Below are 18,418 nucleotides of genomic sequence, written 5' to 3' on the forward strand. Positions count from 1 at the left end.
TAAATGTCCCTGTCTCACCAGCAGCTGAAGTCGACCTCGTCTCCTCCCAGATGGACGTAGGCATCAGGGAACACTGTGTTGACTTCCTTGAAGAACATGCTCATAAAGTCATAGGTGGTGTTGAGCATGGGGTTGACCGGTCCGAACGAACCAGAGGGGCTGGCTCCAGAGTAACAGGGGGTCAGCAGGTCCTTCTGCCCTGGAAGGGGTGAGCATGAGGGGGAGGGAAGCATGAGTGAGAAGGGTGCATTCGAGAGGAAGGACGTGTCATTTGGTGCAGATAAAACCAATGCAATATCAGGTAGCTGCATATATTTCAGTTAAATTCTTACAAAAAGATTATGAAAATGTGCATGTCTAAAGGACAAAAGACAACCCTGACCCCCTAGAAATGAACCCCTCGATACAGTCAGAAAATGTTCATCTGAATGACCCCACATTCACCTTTGCCCCATGACTGAGTGTGCCCAGGGGTGTCAAACTCAGGGACAACCCGAATGCCCCTTAGGCGAGCAAACTCGATGATCATCTTCACATCAGAAGGCGTGTACACATGTGTGTACGGGTGGTATGCTCCCTGCAGTCACAGGATAGAAAAAGTTATCTACACACATTTGACATTTATATGAAACATGCATAATGTATGCACATCCTGTACTTCATGATCACAATGAAGTTCAGACTGGTTATATATCCCTACATCTATTATTACAGATGTCTTAGCAATATGATGGCTCTACCTAGCCCTCCAATAGGCCTTGTGAAGCACCGACCATATTCTTTTCACATTTCACCATATCCCCTTCACCCATCTAGTCCTTTCAGGTGTGGGAAACTGAAGGCATATCAGCTGAAATGGGACCAGGATATCAATAACAATGCCCATCTACTCACATGTTGACTCAGCTGGGGGAAGGTACGGCTCAGGTAAGGGAAGGAGGGGTCATCTACTATGTGCCAGTGGAAAACATTGAATTTGTTCCACGCCATGGCTTCCTGTGTATGGATTGGGGGAGAACATTATGTTATGAGTATGAAGTTATGCCATTATTAGAAATTGAAAATGATTTGATCATATGGCCAACGCAAACATTTAACCATAACAACAAAGTGAACTGAAATCAGGATCCATGTATCGTCCTCTCACCAGATTGGCTAAAATTACTTTGATGGGCAGGAAGTGACGAGAGGTGTCCAATAAGAGGCCTCGATGTGCAAACCGTGGGAAGTCGTGAATGTCTGTCCTATTGATGCTTTTCTGTGAAAAAATAAATAAATGTAAAATGAAATTATTATTGAAATATTGGTACAATTTACACAATGAATACTGAGTCACTGAGGCCAAAACCACGATGTTAGATTGAAAATAGCTTGCTAAATTGAGGGCAACTGAATGTCCAAATGTGTTGATGCAATACAAACACTTGGCATAATAACAAATTAAAACCGGTGAGGTAGTTTACTTCCGTAATCATACGACTGGTGTTCAGACATGGGTGAGGCCTCCTGGTTGAATGTAGCACACTATTCACATGGCACTAACGCAAACTTACTGCTCCATATTCATCCTTATACACCAACTGGCTAAAAGTCTCCAGACCTAGCAATTAGGAAACGAGACACAGACAATGGTTAATCAACAGAGTCACAATCGCAACGATTGCAAAGACATGCTTTACAACTAGGGATGTGCACCTTACCATTTCAAGAGGATTCGATACGTACCTAGATGTATGGGCTCCGATACCATATAGGACAGATACGTTTTAGTTTATGTATGTCTATAGTGCATGTACTATGTAGGCTCCTGAGTTGAGCCATAAGGGAGACTAGGCATCTACCATCTCATTACCACTATCAGATTAGGGGGGTGCACTGTAGCCTGTTTTTGGTCCCCCCACTTTGGTTATGAAACCACCATCACACACACTTGTCATTTTTGCAGATGAAATGTTTGAGATAGCTAATTTCTAGACGATAAATATTGATTCTATGACATTAGCTATGACAGGCCAATACAAAGCACAACTTTGGATTTCACCCCCCACATATCAAAATCAAATGGGTTTGATCGTTTCGAAGTTAACAGAGTGATCTTCTCTTCTCTCACTTCTGCCACACAGTTCTCCTCGCAGAAGTGATTGCTGTCCTCGTTATGAAGTTATGAACTTTACCCTGTATATCAAAAAACGACCAAATACTCTGATTGTTTAGAGCAAAACTACCAACACTTTTGCAGACACTCTTATCCAGAGGGACTTACAGGAGCAATTAGGGTTAAGTGCCTTGCTCAAGGGCACATCAACAGATGTCACCTAATCATATCTGGGATTTGAACCGGCAAGCTTTCAGTTACTGGCCCAACCTCTTAACCGCTAGGCTACCTGCCGCATAGTGTGCAGTTTGATTAGGCTACTGATATCGCCTGGAGTTGTTCTGCATTCAAAATGACTTGTAGATCAACAACAAAATAGTTACATGCAGTTTGACACAGAAGGATAGGACTTCAGTTGTCACAATAGATGGTCTTTTCGGAAGGTATGAAGAACATAATATGAGCAACGACAACAAATTGAACTTCTGATTCAGAACGTATGAATAGATTCTCTGACCGATGCATGCTACATTTGGGTCAGTTTGGGGTCCGTGAACCAATGCACTTGTATCTCAAACATTTGAATCTGTGACCGATGGGTATCGGTCAATTGTTACATCCCCATTTAAAACACACTGCTGCAAACTGGATATGTCTCAGATCAAAGTTAGCCATATGCACAGGATACAGTGTAGTGTTGTAAACAGTACAATGAAATGCTTACTTGCAAGCTTTCCTCTCAGGACAACAGTACTATAGAAAGTACAAGTCTCAAAGATCAGGTTATGGAGATAGTACTTTCTGTAGCTCTCAAGGTCTAGACACAAGAAACTCTAAAGGCAACCACAAAAGTTGCACATGGGTTATGAAAACAATAAACAATAAAGGGTTATTATAGTATGAAAATAGAGGATGTTGTGACGGTCTTGAACAAACCTCTTCATCAGAATATAAACAGTGTGTAGAATAAAAGCCATGAACCCTACCTCTCAGAGCTCCCCACACCTTAGGTGCTTTCAGCACAGCAACAGGAGAGTCCACTGACAGTTTGTCTGTGGAAAGGCAGAGAGAACACAGTCCTGTGTTGTGTTTTAAAATGTGTTAACATCCAATAATGCAAATTGATTCAAAGACATACATTTGTCATGGTTACCCATCTAGGTAAGTGAATGTTTCTTCTTTGATGTGTAAGTAAATACGTTCATTTCTCTATTAGTTTGGGGCCTTGAAACTCATCCACGACCAAACATGCATGTGTACTACTGGTGTGCATTCATGAAACAGTAGCTAAGGGCCTTCACAACAAAGATCTGACCGTAGAATAAATCCATTATCTCCAAGACAATCCAGGTAATCCCTCTGTGGGATAATCTCAATTGCATTTCCTTGATTCCTTGCGTCTGCTCTTCTCGACTGCATCTCAAAACCCATTGGATGAGAAGGTCGAGGTCCCGCCCTTCTGACCATCTCATCCAATGGGTCTCCCTCTTGTCCTACTACTGACGTAAAATATACTGGCAGACGTAAACCGCACCAGAGGATAATACTCCCCTAAACACTGGTGTGGGATGATGAGACCCCGATCCCTCTGGGGAGGCCCCTCCACTATACGACTGAAGTCTCTTCCATTTGCATATATCCTGCTCCAGTCCCAAACTTGAAAACATGTGCCCATAGTCAGAGTCTCAGGAGTGCTGATCTGGGATTAGGTCCTCCCCTGACCATATGCTTTAGAAATCAGATCCTGTGTTAGCACACTCTGAAAGTCTTTGTGCATACGGACCCTGTCTTAGACCACCAGCACCCGTCTTTTCTTACTAGCACTGACTTTGCTGACAGCGGTTTTATTGTGGTAAAATGTACATATTATGACTGAGATATGTAGTTGTTTCTCCTAGCTACCTTAAGATGAATGTGTAACAGTATAGCTTCCGTCCATCTCCTCGCCCCTACCTGCGCTCGAACCAGGGACCCTCTGCACACGTCAACAACTGCCTCCCACGAAGCATTGTTACCCATCGTTCCACAAAAGCCGCAGCCCTTGCTGAGCAAGGGGAACAACTACTTCAAGGTCTCAGAGTGAGTGATGTCACAGATTGAAACGCTGTTAGCGCACACCCCGCTAACTAACTAGCCATTTCACATCAGTTACAAATGCACTATAATTGTAAGTCGCTCTGGATAAGTGTGTCTGCTAAATGACTAAAATGGAAAAAGACAAACACCATGCCTGTGAACTCACATGACTCATCAGATGTCACACTGGGGTAGCTGTCACACTCAGAGTCAGCTGATGTGATCCACACCTGTAATTCAGACATGTCAGAGGCCAATGCCTTTTTGCTCTTGTTTTGCCCTTGTTTTCTGGAACTGGTAAAGATGTACTCATCATACCTGAAGGAAGGAGGAACAAAACCAGTGTGTCATGTTTGTGTGACAATTGGTCTAGAACCCCAGGAAGAGAAGAAATTTAAGTAGAATATCTATCCATAATACACTTCAGCAGCAAGCCACTTGTATTTATACATTCATTTATCTCGTACTTTTGAAAAACATTCAGATTGATACATCTGTAGGCCTAATAAAATAAAAATGGACTACCGGCATTTAAAGCAAACGTTATTCAAATGGAACATCGGCAGTTTAAACAATAATAAGCGACACCTTTTGAGGTCAACAGTTTAGGGTTGGGGCTGGAGAAATGTAACGCCTCATTCATAAACTCACGGGGCGGTGGGGTAGCCTAGTGGTTAGAGCGTTTGACTAGTAACCGGAAGGTTGCAAGTTCAAACCCCCGAGCTGACAAGGTACAAATCTGTCGTTCTGCCCCTGAACAGGCAGTTAACCCACAGTTCCTAGGCCGTCATTGAAAATAAGAATTTGTTCTTAACTGACTTGCCTAGTAAAATAAAGGTTAAAAAAATGTATTTATATTCTTCAAGAATCAATGGGTACATTCATTTAAAAGTAAAACTACTGATGTAGCAACCGCATATTGCCACTTTAAAAGGAGCTAACGCAAATCATGAAAGCATGCTGATGCCTGTTATTTACACGACTCGGTCGGTTACCTTCGATATGCATTTTGAAGAAGTCTGCAGCTCGCACCAGAAGATGATGCTTTAGCGTCGAATATATGGAAGCTAGCACCACTGAGTTTGAATACTACCGTGGATATTTGGACTTTTTGAGGCAACGGCCAAAGAGATCCATATGGAGAATCACCCAGAGTAGGCTCCTCGTCTATTTCAGCGTCATTATAATCATAATCTTGCGTTGCCCAGCAGACAACAACCGCGAGCAACAACGCTGCAAACTTCAGCGTCGCAAACATGATGTGCTATGGTGTTGCCAGTCGGCTGACAACTGGCAAGACAGCATTAGCCTCGAGCGGGTGGGGCTTGAATCAATGTAGAAATAGGACGAAATCTAATCTAGCAAATCATATAAGACATGTCTTTATTTATATATTGAGCCATGAGACAGTAAATCACTGAAAATCGAGCATTTGTTTGGTTAATGGTCAAGCAGCCAGTGTAATATGTGACCACAGTGACTGGCTAGATGACCTTTCAATCTAGCTATCGGAGGACTTTCAACTCATAAATCATTTAAAGGAAATATAAATACATGATTTATGAGTTAGAGGTCCTCAAGGTAGCTCGGCTATTTATTGTAAATACCTACTACAAGTATGAGTGTCTAGAATATCTCCACAAACACATTACAACATGATTATGTTTATTTGCTCTCATCCCCACCGGATGGATTAAAGTCTTATTGCCACATAAATAGATCATGGTTAAAAAAAGCATATGGACAAAATACATAAACAGGTTGAGGGATAATCTAGCCAGTACCTATGGTCACATATTACACCTGCTGCCTGAACATTGACCAAACGGATGTTCAGTGAGTGAGTAAGAAGACTTGATAATATGACTCCTTGCTCTTTGAACGTTCTAGAATCAACGTTTTCTCAAGCTTTCATTTTCTCCAGCAAGTGGCGATGTTGTCACAAAAACAGTCATGTTTCACAAAGTTGTTTCAGACTAATGAAGTTTTCATTCAGTCTCACATCAATCTCAACAATATCTCACCATTTCACAATTTCTAAGTGGATTAATTATTTGTGACAATATGTTTCAAGCAGTAAAACGTTAGAAATTTTGCCAATGTTGCATGCCAAAATGACCTATATCCATCTAAACGTACTGTCCCGTGTCTGTCTGTCCATTATATTTTACAAATATGAACACATTTAGGTGTAAAGACCCTGGCAGGCAAAATATCTATTCCACATAATTTGTACACTAGACTATGTTGGGTCATGGCCAGGCCTCTGGTCACGTGTATATTGGCACACATGTACAGCGCCCCAGAAAGGATTCCATACCCCTTGTCTTATTCCACATTTTAGTGGGTTACACCCTGAATTCATAATGGGTTAAAGTAACAAAACACATTTCACCCCTCTACACACAATACCCCATAATGACAAAGTGAAAACATTTTTTGAAATGTTGCACATTTATTGTTTTAGTTTCTGTACAGCACTTTGAGATATCAGCTGATGTATGAAGGGCTATATAAATAAATTTGATTTGATTTGATTTGATTTATTGAAAATGAAATACAGAAATGTCTCCCTGAAATATTCATATCTCTGAGTCTGTACAAGTTAGAATTATTTGGAATCTTTGGATGCGATTACAGCTGTGAGTATTTCTGGGTAAGTCTCTAAGAGCTTTGCACACCTGGATTGTACAATATTTGTCCATTATTATTTTCAAAATTCTTCAAGCTCTGTCAAATTGGTTGTTGATCATTGCTAGACAACCCTTTTTAAATCTTGCCATATATTTTAACTGAGTCAGTCTTCTTGGTAAGCAACTCCAGTGTAGATTTGGCCTTGTGTTTTAGGTTATTGTTCTGCTGAAAGGTGAATTAATCTCCCAGTGTCTGGTGGAGAGCAGACTGAACCAGGTTCTCCTCTAAGATTCTGCCTGTGTTTAGCCCCATTCCATTTCTTCTTTTTTTATCCAGAAACACTCCTATGATAGAGAAATATGTGATTCTAATGACATCATCAACCAATTAGTAGGCAATACCTACTCAAAATTGATCAAAATCACGATGCACACCTATGATGTCATTGGAAACGCTTATCTTCCTCTGTGTTTTAGTAGAAAACGTAGAAATGCACCAATTTCACATGTTGATGTTGGGATGGTGCTGGAGATGATGACTATGAAGTTGGAGAATGGTGACGTTTCCCATTAACGAAGTTGACTTAATGGAAATCAAATGTAGCCTAATATAAATCATATTGTGTGCATTTTATCATCCAGTAGGCCTCATATGTTGTGCAAACAAATCTGAACTCACGTCTACATTACAGAGTGGAGGTAGGCTATGGGCTATTTAGGCCTTGTGACGGATCAGGATACAATTTGTCTGTTGAGCGTCTGTTTGTAATAAAGGGCACAGTTCTGCAGGTGAGTAAATTGTACTACTCTTAGATTTGAGACGCCAGACTCTTTCTCACTGACTATTTTACTGTTTTATTACTTCTCCCTTCCGTTGTCACCCTTCCGCTGCTGCTGCTCCGTTCCCATCACACTAGACTACTTTGCATAGCTTTACCTCTCCCACTCCACTTCCTCGACACGAGGACGTTCCTCCCCCTTCCTCACTATAAACACACCCATTGATTTTACCCAGGGAAGACCCGACTCAACCGGGCGCACGGTACGCACTATCGACATAGAACTCCTATAGGATCAGAAGCAAGTCTGGAGTCAGTCCGCGAGCGCAACCCTTTATCTTTATTCCTTCAAACTGGACGGAACGACGAATGTTGAACTGGAGATCTCATCACTGAACGACACATTTGGATGAGTCGAGTCCATTGACATCTATATAGGGATAGAAATATTGTCCAGATCCTTTCCAAAAAAGGCTATTCCTTTTTGAGGAACCCAAGACGCGCATTCTCCCAAGCACAAGTGGCTTGCTTGAACCAGCATCGTGGCTACTCTTCCAGCAGTGGCATGTTCGAGGGATAAAGCAGACACAATTGAACTCCTACTTTCACCCAAAGAGGTAGGAATGGCACATAGCCTATTTGTATTTTTCACATTTGAGAATTGTTATTGCCATTATTGTTGATGTTGTGATATAGGCTCCATGCACGGAGGAGCTTTGATGGAGCATTTAAGAGGATCACATCTACCATTATTCTGTCTTTCTGTGGAAACGCCTAATTTAAGAACATAGCCTGGACACAATCCTGTAATGGATTTTGCAGCATGACACTTATTAAAGGAATTCCTCAAATGTCTGTCTAGGAGATGTCATATTAGAATAATTTAGAGGACAATATTCAGAGGGAACGTTGTGTTTTTACATTTGCATTATCATGTTAATTGGCTGCATATATTCTAGCATACTTTAACGAGAGAAGCAAGACAAAGCAAAGATTGAGATCATATAGCCTAACGTGTTATTTTTAGTGATGAAGAGGACCTTTAGCATGTGTACGTCTTTTATAAATATATTCAAGACAATCCCATCTAGAAACACTGAGGCGATGTTTATATATAAAAAATATAAAAAATCAACCCTTGCAATTGTAACCCTTATATTGTGTTGTCTTCTCATTGATTAAACCCGGTCTATTCTGAATGGTCTCCCTGGGTGCCCTTCACAGCTGCTCCCGGTGTAACGAGATTAACCGAGGGCATCAGGTGTGATATAGTGCCAACATAGCTGCTGATGTGTCATTAATGTTCCTTATTCGGTTAAATTCGGCAAGGAACACAATTTTAGTCCCGTGGAGCGTTGTGTTTAACAACACAATTAACCTCTCGCACAGAGACGATGACAGCCAGTCGGGGACCGCCAGCATTGTATTGGTTACATGACAATTAGGACTGATTGGATTTGAATATACACTCGTAGATGACGGCTGTTTACACTGAGGGGTTAAATTGGCATTTGGCCCAGTGATAGGGTTTATTTTTCCTGCATGGATCGGACAGTTATAGGATACACATGCCTGGCTGTTTACTTTTGCAAGTTTTCTCCCTGCCTAGCCCCCCCACCTCTTCTCTCTATATCCCTGGTCCACTTTGAACACCTGGCAACGATTTGACAGATTCCAGCCAGCCCCAGACATCAGATCAGACTGTGTGTGTGTGTGTGTGTGTGTGTGTGTGTGTGTGTGTGTGTGTGTGTGTGTGTGTGTGTGTCATGACATCATCCAGCACAGCAGCTATCTGTCTGCCTGACCCAGTCATATCAACATCTCTGGCAGACAGACATTGCTTTCTTGATCCCAGCCCAGGGAGCGAGCGACCCTGCTGATATTGATCATATCACACACCCTGCCTGATATTAAAATGAGACTGAGAGGTTGCATTCCAAATGGCACCGTATTCTCTATATAGTGCACTACTTTGACCAGGGCCCATAGGGCTCTATAGGAAATGGGGGGCCAATTGGGATGCATCCTGAGAATGTGATGGAGACTCACTACCCTTCCTTAGGACTGTGTAGAGATGAGTAATACACTCTTACAGGGTTTGGCTTGGCTTAGACTAGCTTCCATTTATATTCAGGGATTCTGGTTAGAAAAAGGACTTTGAACTGTAGGCTACATCCCAATGCTTTAAATATATTATCATGCATTTTTCTATGATGTGTTTGTATGGGTTTCCATATGTTTGTATGGGTTTTCTTTTTAGAATCACTCATGCCACTGGCTATGTCTATTACTTGATTATTATACAGTATAATAATGCAAATACAATTCATAATTTTGTTCTCTTTCTCCAGGATTCAATGAAAATGTCTGTGTGCGTCCATGAGAACCGCAAGTCGCGTGCCAGCACCGGCTCCATGAACATCTACCTGTTCCACAAGTCGTCGTACGCCGACAGCGTCCTGATGCACCTGAACACACTGAGGCAGCAGCGTCTCTTCACCGACGTCCTCCTCCACGCCGGGAGCCGCTCTTTCCCCTGCCACCGTGCCGTGCTGGCCGCCTGCAGCCGCTACTTCCAGGTAAAGACACTGTTACCCAAGGCAGGATACTGTTAGTGTTTGCCATTGGAAAACAAGTCACGTTTAGCTGCCATGCTAACACTAGCTGGACCAAATGCTAATCCGCTAACTCTTGGTTTCCCACCCCCTTGTTTGTCTGTCAGGCTATGTTCTCTGGAGGTCTCCGGGAGAGCCAGGCCAGCGAGGTTGACTTCAGGGACTCCATCCACCCTGAGGTCCTGGAGCTGTTATTAGACTACGTCTACTCCTCTCGCGTGGTCATCAACGAGGAGAATGCAGAGTCTCTGCTGGAGGCCGGGGACATGCTGGAGTTCCAGGACATCCGGGACGCCTGTGCCGAGTTCCTGGAGAGGAACCTGCACCCGTCCAACTGCCTGGGCATGCTGCTGCTGTCCGACGCCCACCAGTGCACCAAGCTGTCTGAGCTGTCCTGGGCCATGTGCCTCAGCAACTTCCCCGCCATCTGCAAGACAGAGGACTTTCTGCAGCTCCCCAAAGACATGGTGGTGCAGCTCCTGTCCCACGAGGAGCTGGAGACAGAGGACGAGAGGCTGGTCTATGAGGCCACCCTCAACTGGGTCAACTACGACCTGGAGAGGAGGCACTGTCACCTGCCGGAGCTGCTGCAGACCGTCCGCCTGGCACTGCTCCCCGCCATCTTCCTCATGGAGAACGTGTCCACAGAGGAGCTGATCAACGCCCAGTTAAAGAGCAAGGAGCTGGTGGACGAGGCCATCCACTGCAAACTGAAGATCCTCCAGAACGACGGGGTGGTGAACAGCCCCTGCGCCCGGCCCAGGAAGACCAGCCACGCCCTGTTCCTCCTGGGAGGACAGACCTTCATGTGTGACAAGCTGTACTTGGTGGACCAGAAGGCCAAGGAGATCATCCCCAAGGCGGACATCCCCAGCCCCAGGAAGGAGTTCAGCGCCTGCGCCATCGGCTGTAATGTCTATGTGACTGGCGGGAGGGGCTCAGAGAACGGTGTGTCCAAAGACGTGTGGGTCTATGACACTGTGCATGAGGAGTGGTCCAAGGCAGCGCCCATGCTCATTGCCCGCTTCGGCCACGGGTCAGCCGAGCTGAAACACTGCTTGTACGTGGTTGGAGGACACACGGCCGGCACCGGCTGCCTCCCCGCCTCACCCTCGGTGTCCCTGAAACAGGTGGAGCAGTTCGACCCGGCGGCCAATAAGTGGACCATGGTGGCGCCGCTGAGGGAAGGCGTGAGCAACGCGGCGGTGGTCAGCGTCAAGCTGAAACTCTTCGCCTTTGGCGGAACCAGCGTCACCCATGACAAACTTCCCAAGGTGCAGTGCTACGACCCGCAGGAGAATTGCTGGATGGTTCCCGCCTCCTGCCCGCAGCCCTGGCGCTACACTGCCGCCGCCGTCCTCGGCAATCAGATCTTTGTGATGGGCGGGGACACAGAGTTCTCGGCGTGCTCGGCCTATAAGTTCAGCAGCGATACCTACCAGTGGACTAAAGTGGGAGACGTGACGGCTAAGAGGATGAGCTGCCAGGCCGTAGCGTCAGGTAACAAACTGTATGTGGTAGGGGGCTACTTTGGCACACAGCGGTGTAAGACTCTGGACTGTTATGACCCGACGCTGGATGCTTGGAACAGCATCACTACCGTACCCTACTCCCTCATCCCCACTGCCTTCGTCAGCACCTGGAAACATCTCCCAGCCTGACCTGCATGGCATTCTGGGATAACCCCACATCTCCATCCCAACCCCCCTCTCATGAGGTATGGAGATCTCTCTCTCTCTGTGTTTGTAGTCTGTTTGTTTGTTTGTTACTATCTGTCAGTAGAGGAATGAGATGGAATGCATAATGTATTAGTGATACTCTAGGCAGTCCAGACTGGAGAGTCCAAGCGATTTCAAATATTCTCAGCTGAGCTGAGTGCATAAGACAGTTTCTTGTTGTCAGTTTTTATAATGAACACTCTTCGTCACATATCTATTGGGCTGTGTTTTGAGCTCTCATTGTCAAATATCTATTGGGCGGTGTTTTGAGCTCTCATTGTCACATACTGGGATGATATAAGTAAAATTCCCAGCTCATAGGTTCAAGGCAGCTGTTTTCATTCAGTAGCCAGTAGATAAAAATCCCGTTCTTCCTCCATCACCCTACAAAGATCCTGATTGAATCAAGCACAAATGGACTATTGATAGAGTAATTAGATTGCCATGCGATTTTGGCCAGGGCTGAACTGCATGCTTTGAATACTAACCAAGCAGCCGCCGCTATTTGATTTGTGTCTGTTGATACCAGTGAAAACCACAGATACAGGGAAAAACAAAATACACCAGACCACTGTGTGGAGAGAGGGGAGTGAGTGGTAGGATGGGGGATTGTATGTGTAGGTCATGAGAGTTATGAGACCGCAGGGTTAGGGCAAGACAATTTTGACTTTGCGGCTGGCCTAAGGGGAAATCACTACGTTCTGCCTACAGGACAAGACTCATGACAATAAACTTCAACCTGCACGAGGCAGTGAAGGAGGGGCACACAGGGGGGTAATTGAAACAGAATAGAATACTTTTATTGTCCCTGTGGGGGAAATTTGTCCGAGGGGGTTGATAGCGGGGAGGCCAATTAGACAAGTTACATGCCGGCAAGCTACAACATCCTGGTGAGGCTAATCCACTCTCAATTGCCTCTTTTTGATGGGTTTATGGTGCTCTGGGTGGGAGGTGAGAGAGAGAGAGGCAGTCTGGAGTTACTGAGATGAGGAGAAGGCAGAGGGTGGTAACAGGGAGTAAGGCTTCAGTGCCTGTCTTTCAGAGAGAACGCGGCTGCACAGCCATGCAGACAAGCAAAGCACAGCCAGTACACACACTCCGGCCCTGACAAATAACAGTGCCTGGACAGGAAGTGAGTGTTTACTGTTTCTCTGAGCAGCCCCAGTCTCCCCCACCTCTCCCCTGTGTCTGTATGTCTGTCTGTGTGTATCTGCAAAGCCTTATAGTAACCACTCTCTGTCTCCTTGACGATAAGCAGGCCAGACGGATGTAGAGCACAGACCATTGGCAACCCTGCTCATTCTGAACACTGGAGACCCTGGTGTCATAATCCGACTCTCTCTTTCACACTCACACACGATCGTATAAAGGCAGACATACATGCACACACACACACGCATGCAGACACAATTGGCAGACCTTCTCATTTCGCAGACCTTGGTGAAATGGCTGTGTTCCCTCAGCTCATGAGCCAAAGAGAGGGGAGAGACAGAGAGGGAAGGATAGATAAATAGATTGATCGGCCTGGGATACTGATGCGCCTCTCCGCTCCACTATTCTTTGCTCTCCTTTGATGAAATGCTCCCTGACTTAAGTGCAAATTTTTCTTCTGTGACTCATCTCTGAAACAGAGACTACAGTGAAAGCTTAACCCTCTAGACTAGACCAATGCAACATACTGCTTTTGGGTGTACAATTATTTCAGATTTCAGTCACTGATTTATTGTAAGGCCTGCTCCTCTCTTTTGTGTAGGTGCCCAGTCATAGTGTGGAGTGGTGACGCCACACAGAGACACAGTGACACTGACGTATTACTGGCCACTAAATAGTGGGAGGAGAGGAGGGTGAAAAACAGATCTCTTCAGTTAGTCTGTTTTCACACCTTTTTTGGTTGCTCAACACTTCCCAGGGGGACTCCCCTCTACACTTCCCTCTCCTCTCTCTTCATCCCTCCCTTTTCCCTTCCTCTCTCTCCCTCTATTAGGTCTAGTCCATCCTGCTGGCTTGTACTGGTTACAACCCCACTAGGTATCTGGTGTCAAGCCAATTCATGCTTTTGTTCAGAGATCTGCTTTCGTCTCGCAAGGGTGCCAATACTGATAAAATCCCATTTGTTATCATTCCATTTTGTAATGTCCAAGGTTGGTAAGGACTGGGGAATTCCAGGGTATAGAATCCTCCAAAATCTGAAATGAGGATTTCATTATCAGTCAGCTAGCTCATTCCACTCATGCATTGGAGAGGATAGAGATGCTTGCTTATTGTTATTCATCCTTCGCTATGCGATGACCTCCAGGCAGATATCCCCATCACGAGACCTGGATCTTTTCTGGAAGCCTAATTGAGAAAGGCCTCTTCTGGGAGGCAGAGTTGGCGGAGCGACCGTTATGCACTTGTGTGTGTGTGTGCGTTCGTGTGCGTGTTTGCATGTGTGTGCCTGTATGTGCGTTTCCTCTAGCTACCACAGCCAGTTGTAAGATTGGGCTTCCCCCTCAAGATAGGGCCACATGGGAAGAAGGCGAGAGAGATGGGGGAGGAGGATATGTATTTAAAATGGATATTAGACTCTCGTTACACATGGGGCCTTCCCAAGGCTATAAACCATCTGTGGTGTAATACTGAAAAAAATAAAGCTTTTAAAACCGAAAAGTCAGAATAAGATGCAGAGCAGAAGTCAAAGGCCGTCAGATTTGAAATATCTATCTGGATTTAGATTTGGGGGAGCGATAAAAAGAACCCTAACTGTGTCGGGGGAATGGCAGTAAAGTGGATGAATTTCACAAAGGAGTCCATTAGCCTTCTAGCCTAATGCATGATATCTCTGACAAGTCTCTAGAGGAACAGGTGCAAATGCCACGGCAGGCAAAACAGTGTCTGTTTAGTTTTTTTTTTACTGAGGGGAGAAAGAGAATGAGTTAGGGGAGACAGTAAAGGAGTGAAGATAGGGTCTGGAGTCTATCTGAGGGATTTGTCTGTCCCTGAACTTTTGAATCTTAGCAAATATGTTAAATAGTCTACTTTTGAGCCTTTTTTCGAGGCGCAAAAGCAGAGATATTTTCCATGACCTCTTAAACACTTTGTCTAATGTTTTTTTCTCTCTCTCTCTCTCTCTCTCTCTCTCTCTCTCTCTCTCTCTCTCCTTTTCCCTCAGATTTCTCTGTTTTGCATCATCCACTGGATTCCAGCTGTGAAGATAGAATCACACTCTTTAACTTCCTGTCTGTGCAATAAAAAAATAAGACTTTCTAATTTTCTTCATGAAAACAACTGAACCATTGTATAAGTGTGAAAACACATGATCCACCCTAATGCTACTGTGATTTTACAGACGTGTAAAGAACCATCAATGCTCCTGAGAGGACCTTGTACACAGGATGATGTCAATGATGTCATATCGTTTCTGAGAGAGAGGTTTGGACGTTATTCATGCAAACAAACCCAACAACCTGCTGCTTGTACTGTAAGATCCAGCAACCTGCTGCTTGTACTGTAAGATCCAGCAACCTGCTGCTTGTACTGTAAGATCCAGCAACCTGCTGCTTGTACTGTAAGATCCAGCAACCTGCTGCTTGTACTGTAAAATCCAACAACCCCCTAATCCCAGTGTACTATCGGCTTACCGCGCCTGTGCGTCTCAGCCTTCCATGAAACACCCATCAACATATCAGTCAGTCACACACTCACACAGCCTGGATTTCTTTCCGTTCAATCATGAAATACTTGTACTACGGACTATGTCTTTGCTCTTCTCACTCTGATAATTCTGTGATATGAAATTTGAAAAATGAAGAAGAAACATTCTCTGCACAGGGCCTTTAATGTAATAGCATTAAGGAGCACCTGTTTGGACATAGGATACATATGAGGGGAGAGAGGATAGTGACCAGAGACTCCTCTTCAGCTTGATTATGAGCAGCTGATCCATAAACAGTTCTCTCCCTAGTGTATCTGAGACTTTAGACTCTTCTTGTTCCAGTCGTTCTGCCCTCGCCAAGGAAGAGGAGAGAAAGACAGAGATTGACAACCTCCTCCCCTCCTCTTCCTGTCCCCATCACCTAGTAGGCGTTTGGGGTTTAAAACGTTGTAATGGGTGTTGGAAGTTCCTCTTTGGCAGTTTGCTGTGAGACCTGGCTCTAGCTGTCACTACGTGTTGTGAGGACTTGAAGTGCCAGCACCAGCTGAGTCTGAGAGGGGAGTTGGGGAGAGGGTGAAGGAGGGTCATGTCCTGACATGTCTACCGATGTAAAGTTACCACCCCCTTTCGCCCTGCCTCCCCCAACGCCATTCTTGCTGTAGGTCACTACACTCTCCTGACCCAAAATAACAATGATCAAAGAAGAGAAGTGGACAATGCAACACAGAACTGAAGAAAATGCTAATTCAAGCTCAGTTGGACACTAAGGGCTCGATTCAATCTGTAGTGCTGAATATCAGGATTACAGCGTGATTGAAATTGAAAGGCAATGTTTCCATGTTCGCGGAGACTGCATTCACGGTAATAGCTGCATATGTCGGCTCAATCGGAAATGACCTTTAAAATGTTAAGCTTCCTTTACGGATTGCATCCAGCCCTGAAGGGTTTGCTCTTGCACACTATTTACTGTTTGTTCCGAAGTCATTCCAATGAGCAGTATTGTTTTGTTGGATCACTGATGGATACATTTTCTACTTTGCCTAGAAGATTATTCTGAACTCTTCAGAGCATGCACCATGGATATGGGGACTCAAGTATGATTGGCATGATGAACTTCTCTGGCCAAGAGCATCTTGTTAACTTCCTAACCAAAACGGAAACGTAATACATTCTTGTCTTATCTTGCTCCAGTGTATCATGTTTCATAAATCTTAATTTATACAAAAATGACTTTACTTTATTTATTGTTTCTCTGCCTGCATTCATTTCCAGGTAAATGAATGTAGATCTTTTTAAGGGTAAATCATGCATGACCCTTGTTATAGATGCTCTATTTTATTGTTTATCCTTTGGTCTGCTTTTTTTGCACAGTTCAGTTTCTCCCAAAGTGCAACCTGTTCCAACCATATGGTCAGTGAGGTAAACAGGTCAGAGGTCTGGAGTTAGGAGTCAGTATACGGATGGACACTTTAGATTACCTAGAGTGTAAGTGGCCAGTGGGTGGGAATGTGTTTGTTTTAGAGGTGGACTCTGGGTAGAGTAACATCTCACATTTAAATGTCGACTCTGCTATGAGGCATATCTGCTTTATTTTAAGTCCCACACTCAAATATTCAATATTCTGACTTGAGACGAGCGTATGTAGCTCAGACTTCTGTGTACATCATTTATCAATGTCAATGGGAGACTTGCATGAAAAATACAAGCTAAGCATGTAGATCTCAAGTCAGAATACTGACATTTTAGTGTAGTGTGAGTGTGAAGATGAGGAGGAGGAAGAGGATGTGTAGTTAACTGACTCCTGTAAATGTAAAGGGCAGGCAGACACCGCAGTGCTCTTCACCATATGGGCACTGATGTATGGGAGGGAATATGACAGGGGAGAGTTCCAAAGACCAACAAAGAGAATGTCTTAAATACTTGCATCTACAGTTTTGTACCAGTAGTTGATTTCTGGATGTTTTTGTCTGTTTGTCTGTCTGGGTGGCCAAAATATTGACATGTACAGTTTAGCATGATGAAATCATTGTCAAGGTCAACATAAAAGCTAACAGTTGTATAGATTTTCCCAGGCAGGATGTGTTCTGGGTGGATTCAGTGAATGGCCTCAATCCCTTGTATTCCACATTCCTGTTTGATTATTTGAGCCACCCAAACCTCACAGCCCTCCTCACAGCCCAACTTCTACCCCCCAGCCCTCCTCACAGCCCAACTTCCACCTTCCAGCCCTCCTCACAGCCCAACTTCCACCTCCCAACCCTCCTCCCACCTCCTAGCCCACCTCCCACCTCCCAACCCTCCTCACAGCCCAACTTTCACCTCCCAGCCCTCCTCACAGCCCAACTTCCACCTCCCAGCCCTCCTCATAGCCCAACTTCCACCTCCCAGCCCTCCTCACAGCCCAACTTCCACCTCCCAACCCTCCTCCCACCTCCCAACCCTCCTCCCACCTCCCAACCCTCCTCCCACCTCCCACCTCCCACCCACCTCCCAACCCTCCCCCACCTCCCAACCCACCTCCCACCTCCCAACCCACCTCCCACCTCCCAACCCACCTCCCAACCCTCCTCCCACCTCCCAACCCCTCCCACCTCCCACCTCCCAACCCTCCTCCCACCTCCCACCTCCCCCACCTCCCACCTCCCAACCCACCTCCTCCCACCTCCCAACCCTCCTCCCACCTCCTCCCAACCCACCTCCCTCCTGATGTCGACCCCCTAACCAACCAACCTGCCCACAGAACACTGCACCTTTCTCCTCACCAATCAGATAAGAGGGTTCCTTTTAGAACATAAGTTACCCTGGCAACAGTCAACAGTGAGTGCCCCTCCAATTTACAAGTGATTGTTCAGTGTCATATTTTCCCTC

General features: G+C 45.0%; 2 protein-coding genes across 4 annotated transcripts in view; one reads left to right on the top strand and one right to left on the bottom strand.

Moving 5' to 3' along the window:
- The window catches only part of LOC112220198 (beta-hexosaminidase subunit beta), a 14,797-nt gene extending 9,270 nt beyond the window's left edge, over positions 1 to 5,527 (bottom strand). For 2 of the 3 annotated variants that reach the window (XR_006079464.1, XR_002948845.2), the window contains exons 1-8: positions 5,167 to 5,527; positions 4,338 to 4,489; positions 3,082 to 3,147; positions 1,554 to 1,600; positions 1,148 to 1,258; positions 895 to 996; positions 445 to 577; positions 19 to 199 (exon numbers count right to left, since the gene is read on the bottom strand). Coding sequence is in view for 1 of the 3 variants with exons in the window: in XM_024381893.2 (XP_024237661.1) it covers positions 19 to 199; positions 445 to 577; positions 895 to 996; positions 1,148 to 1,258; positions 1,554 to 1,600; positions 3,082 to 3,147; positions 4,338 to 4,489; positions 5,167 to 5,429 (1,055 nt within the window). In the remaining 2 variants the exon portion in view is untranslated. The remainder of the gene's footprint in view (positions 1 to 18; positions 200 to 444; positions 578 to 894; positions 997 to 1,147; positions 1,259 to 1,553; positions 1,601 to 3,081; positions 3,148 to 4,337; positions 4,490 to 5,166) is intronic. The other variant, XM_024381893.2, reaches the window with a different exon arrangement.
- A 2,276-nt stretch (positions 5,528 to 7,803) lies between these two features.
- LOC112220197 (ectoderm-neural cortex protein 1) lies at positions 7,804 to 18,019 on the top strand. Its single transcript, XM_024381892.2, has 4 exons — positions 7,804 to 8,200; positions 9,935 to 10,162; positions 10,306 to 11,915; positions 15,068 to 18,019. The coding sequence occupies exons 2-3, from the start codon at positions 9,941 to 9,943 to the stop codon at positions 11,857 to 11,859; spliced, it is 1,776 nt and encodes a 591-aa protein (XP_024237660.1). The 5' UTR covers positions 7,804 to 8,200; positions 9,935 to 9,940; the 3' UTR covers positions 11,860 to 11,915; positions 15,068 to 18,019.
- Positions 18,020 to 18,418: the final 399 nt, after the last annotated feature.

The sequence above is a fragment of the Oncorhynchus tshawytscha genome, linkage group LG20 (assembly GCF_018296145.1).
Source record: "Oncorhynchus tshawytscha isolate Ot180627B linkage group LG20, Otsh_v2.0, whole genome shotgun sequence".
Classification (NCBI taxonomy): Eukaryota; Metazoa; Chordata; class Actinopteri; order Salmoniformes; family Salmonidae; genus Oncorhynchus; species Oncorhynchus tshawytscha.

Excerpts from the sequence above, each read along its gene's own strand:
- LOC112220197 (XM_024381892.2), top strand. The coding sequence starts at position 9,941 with ATGAAAATGTCTGTGTGCGTCCATGAGAACCGCAAGTCGCGTGCCAGC. Across the intron at positions 10,163-10,305 it reads CCTGCAGCCGCTACTTCCAG|GCTATGTTCTCTGGAGGTCT; the intron begins GTAAAGACACTG and ends TTTGTCTGTCAG.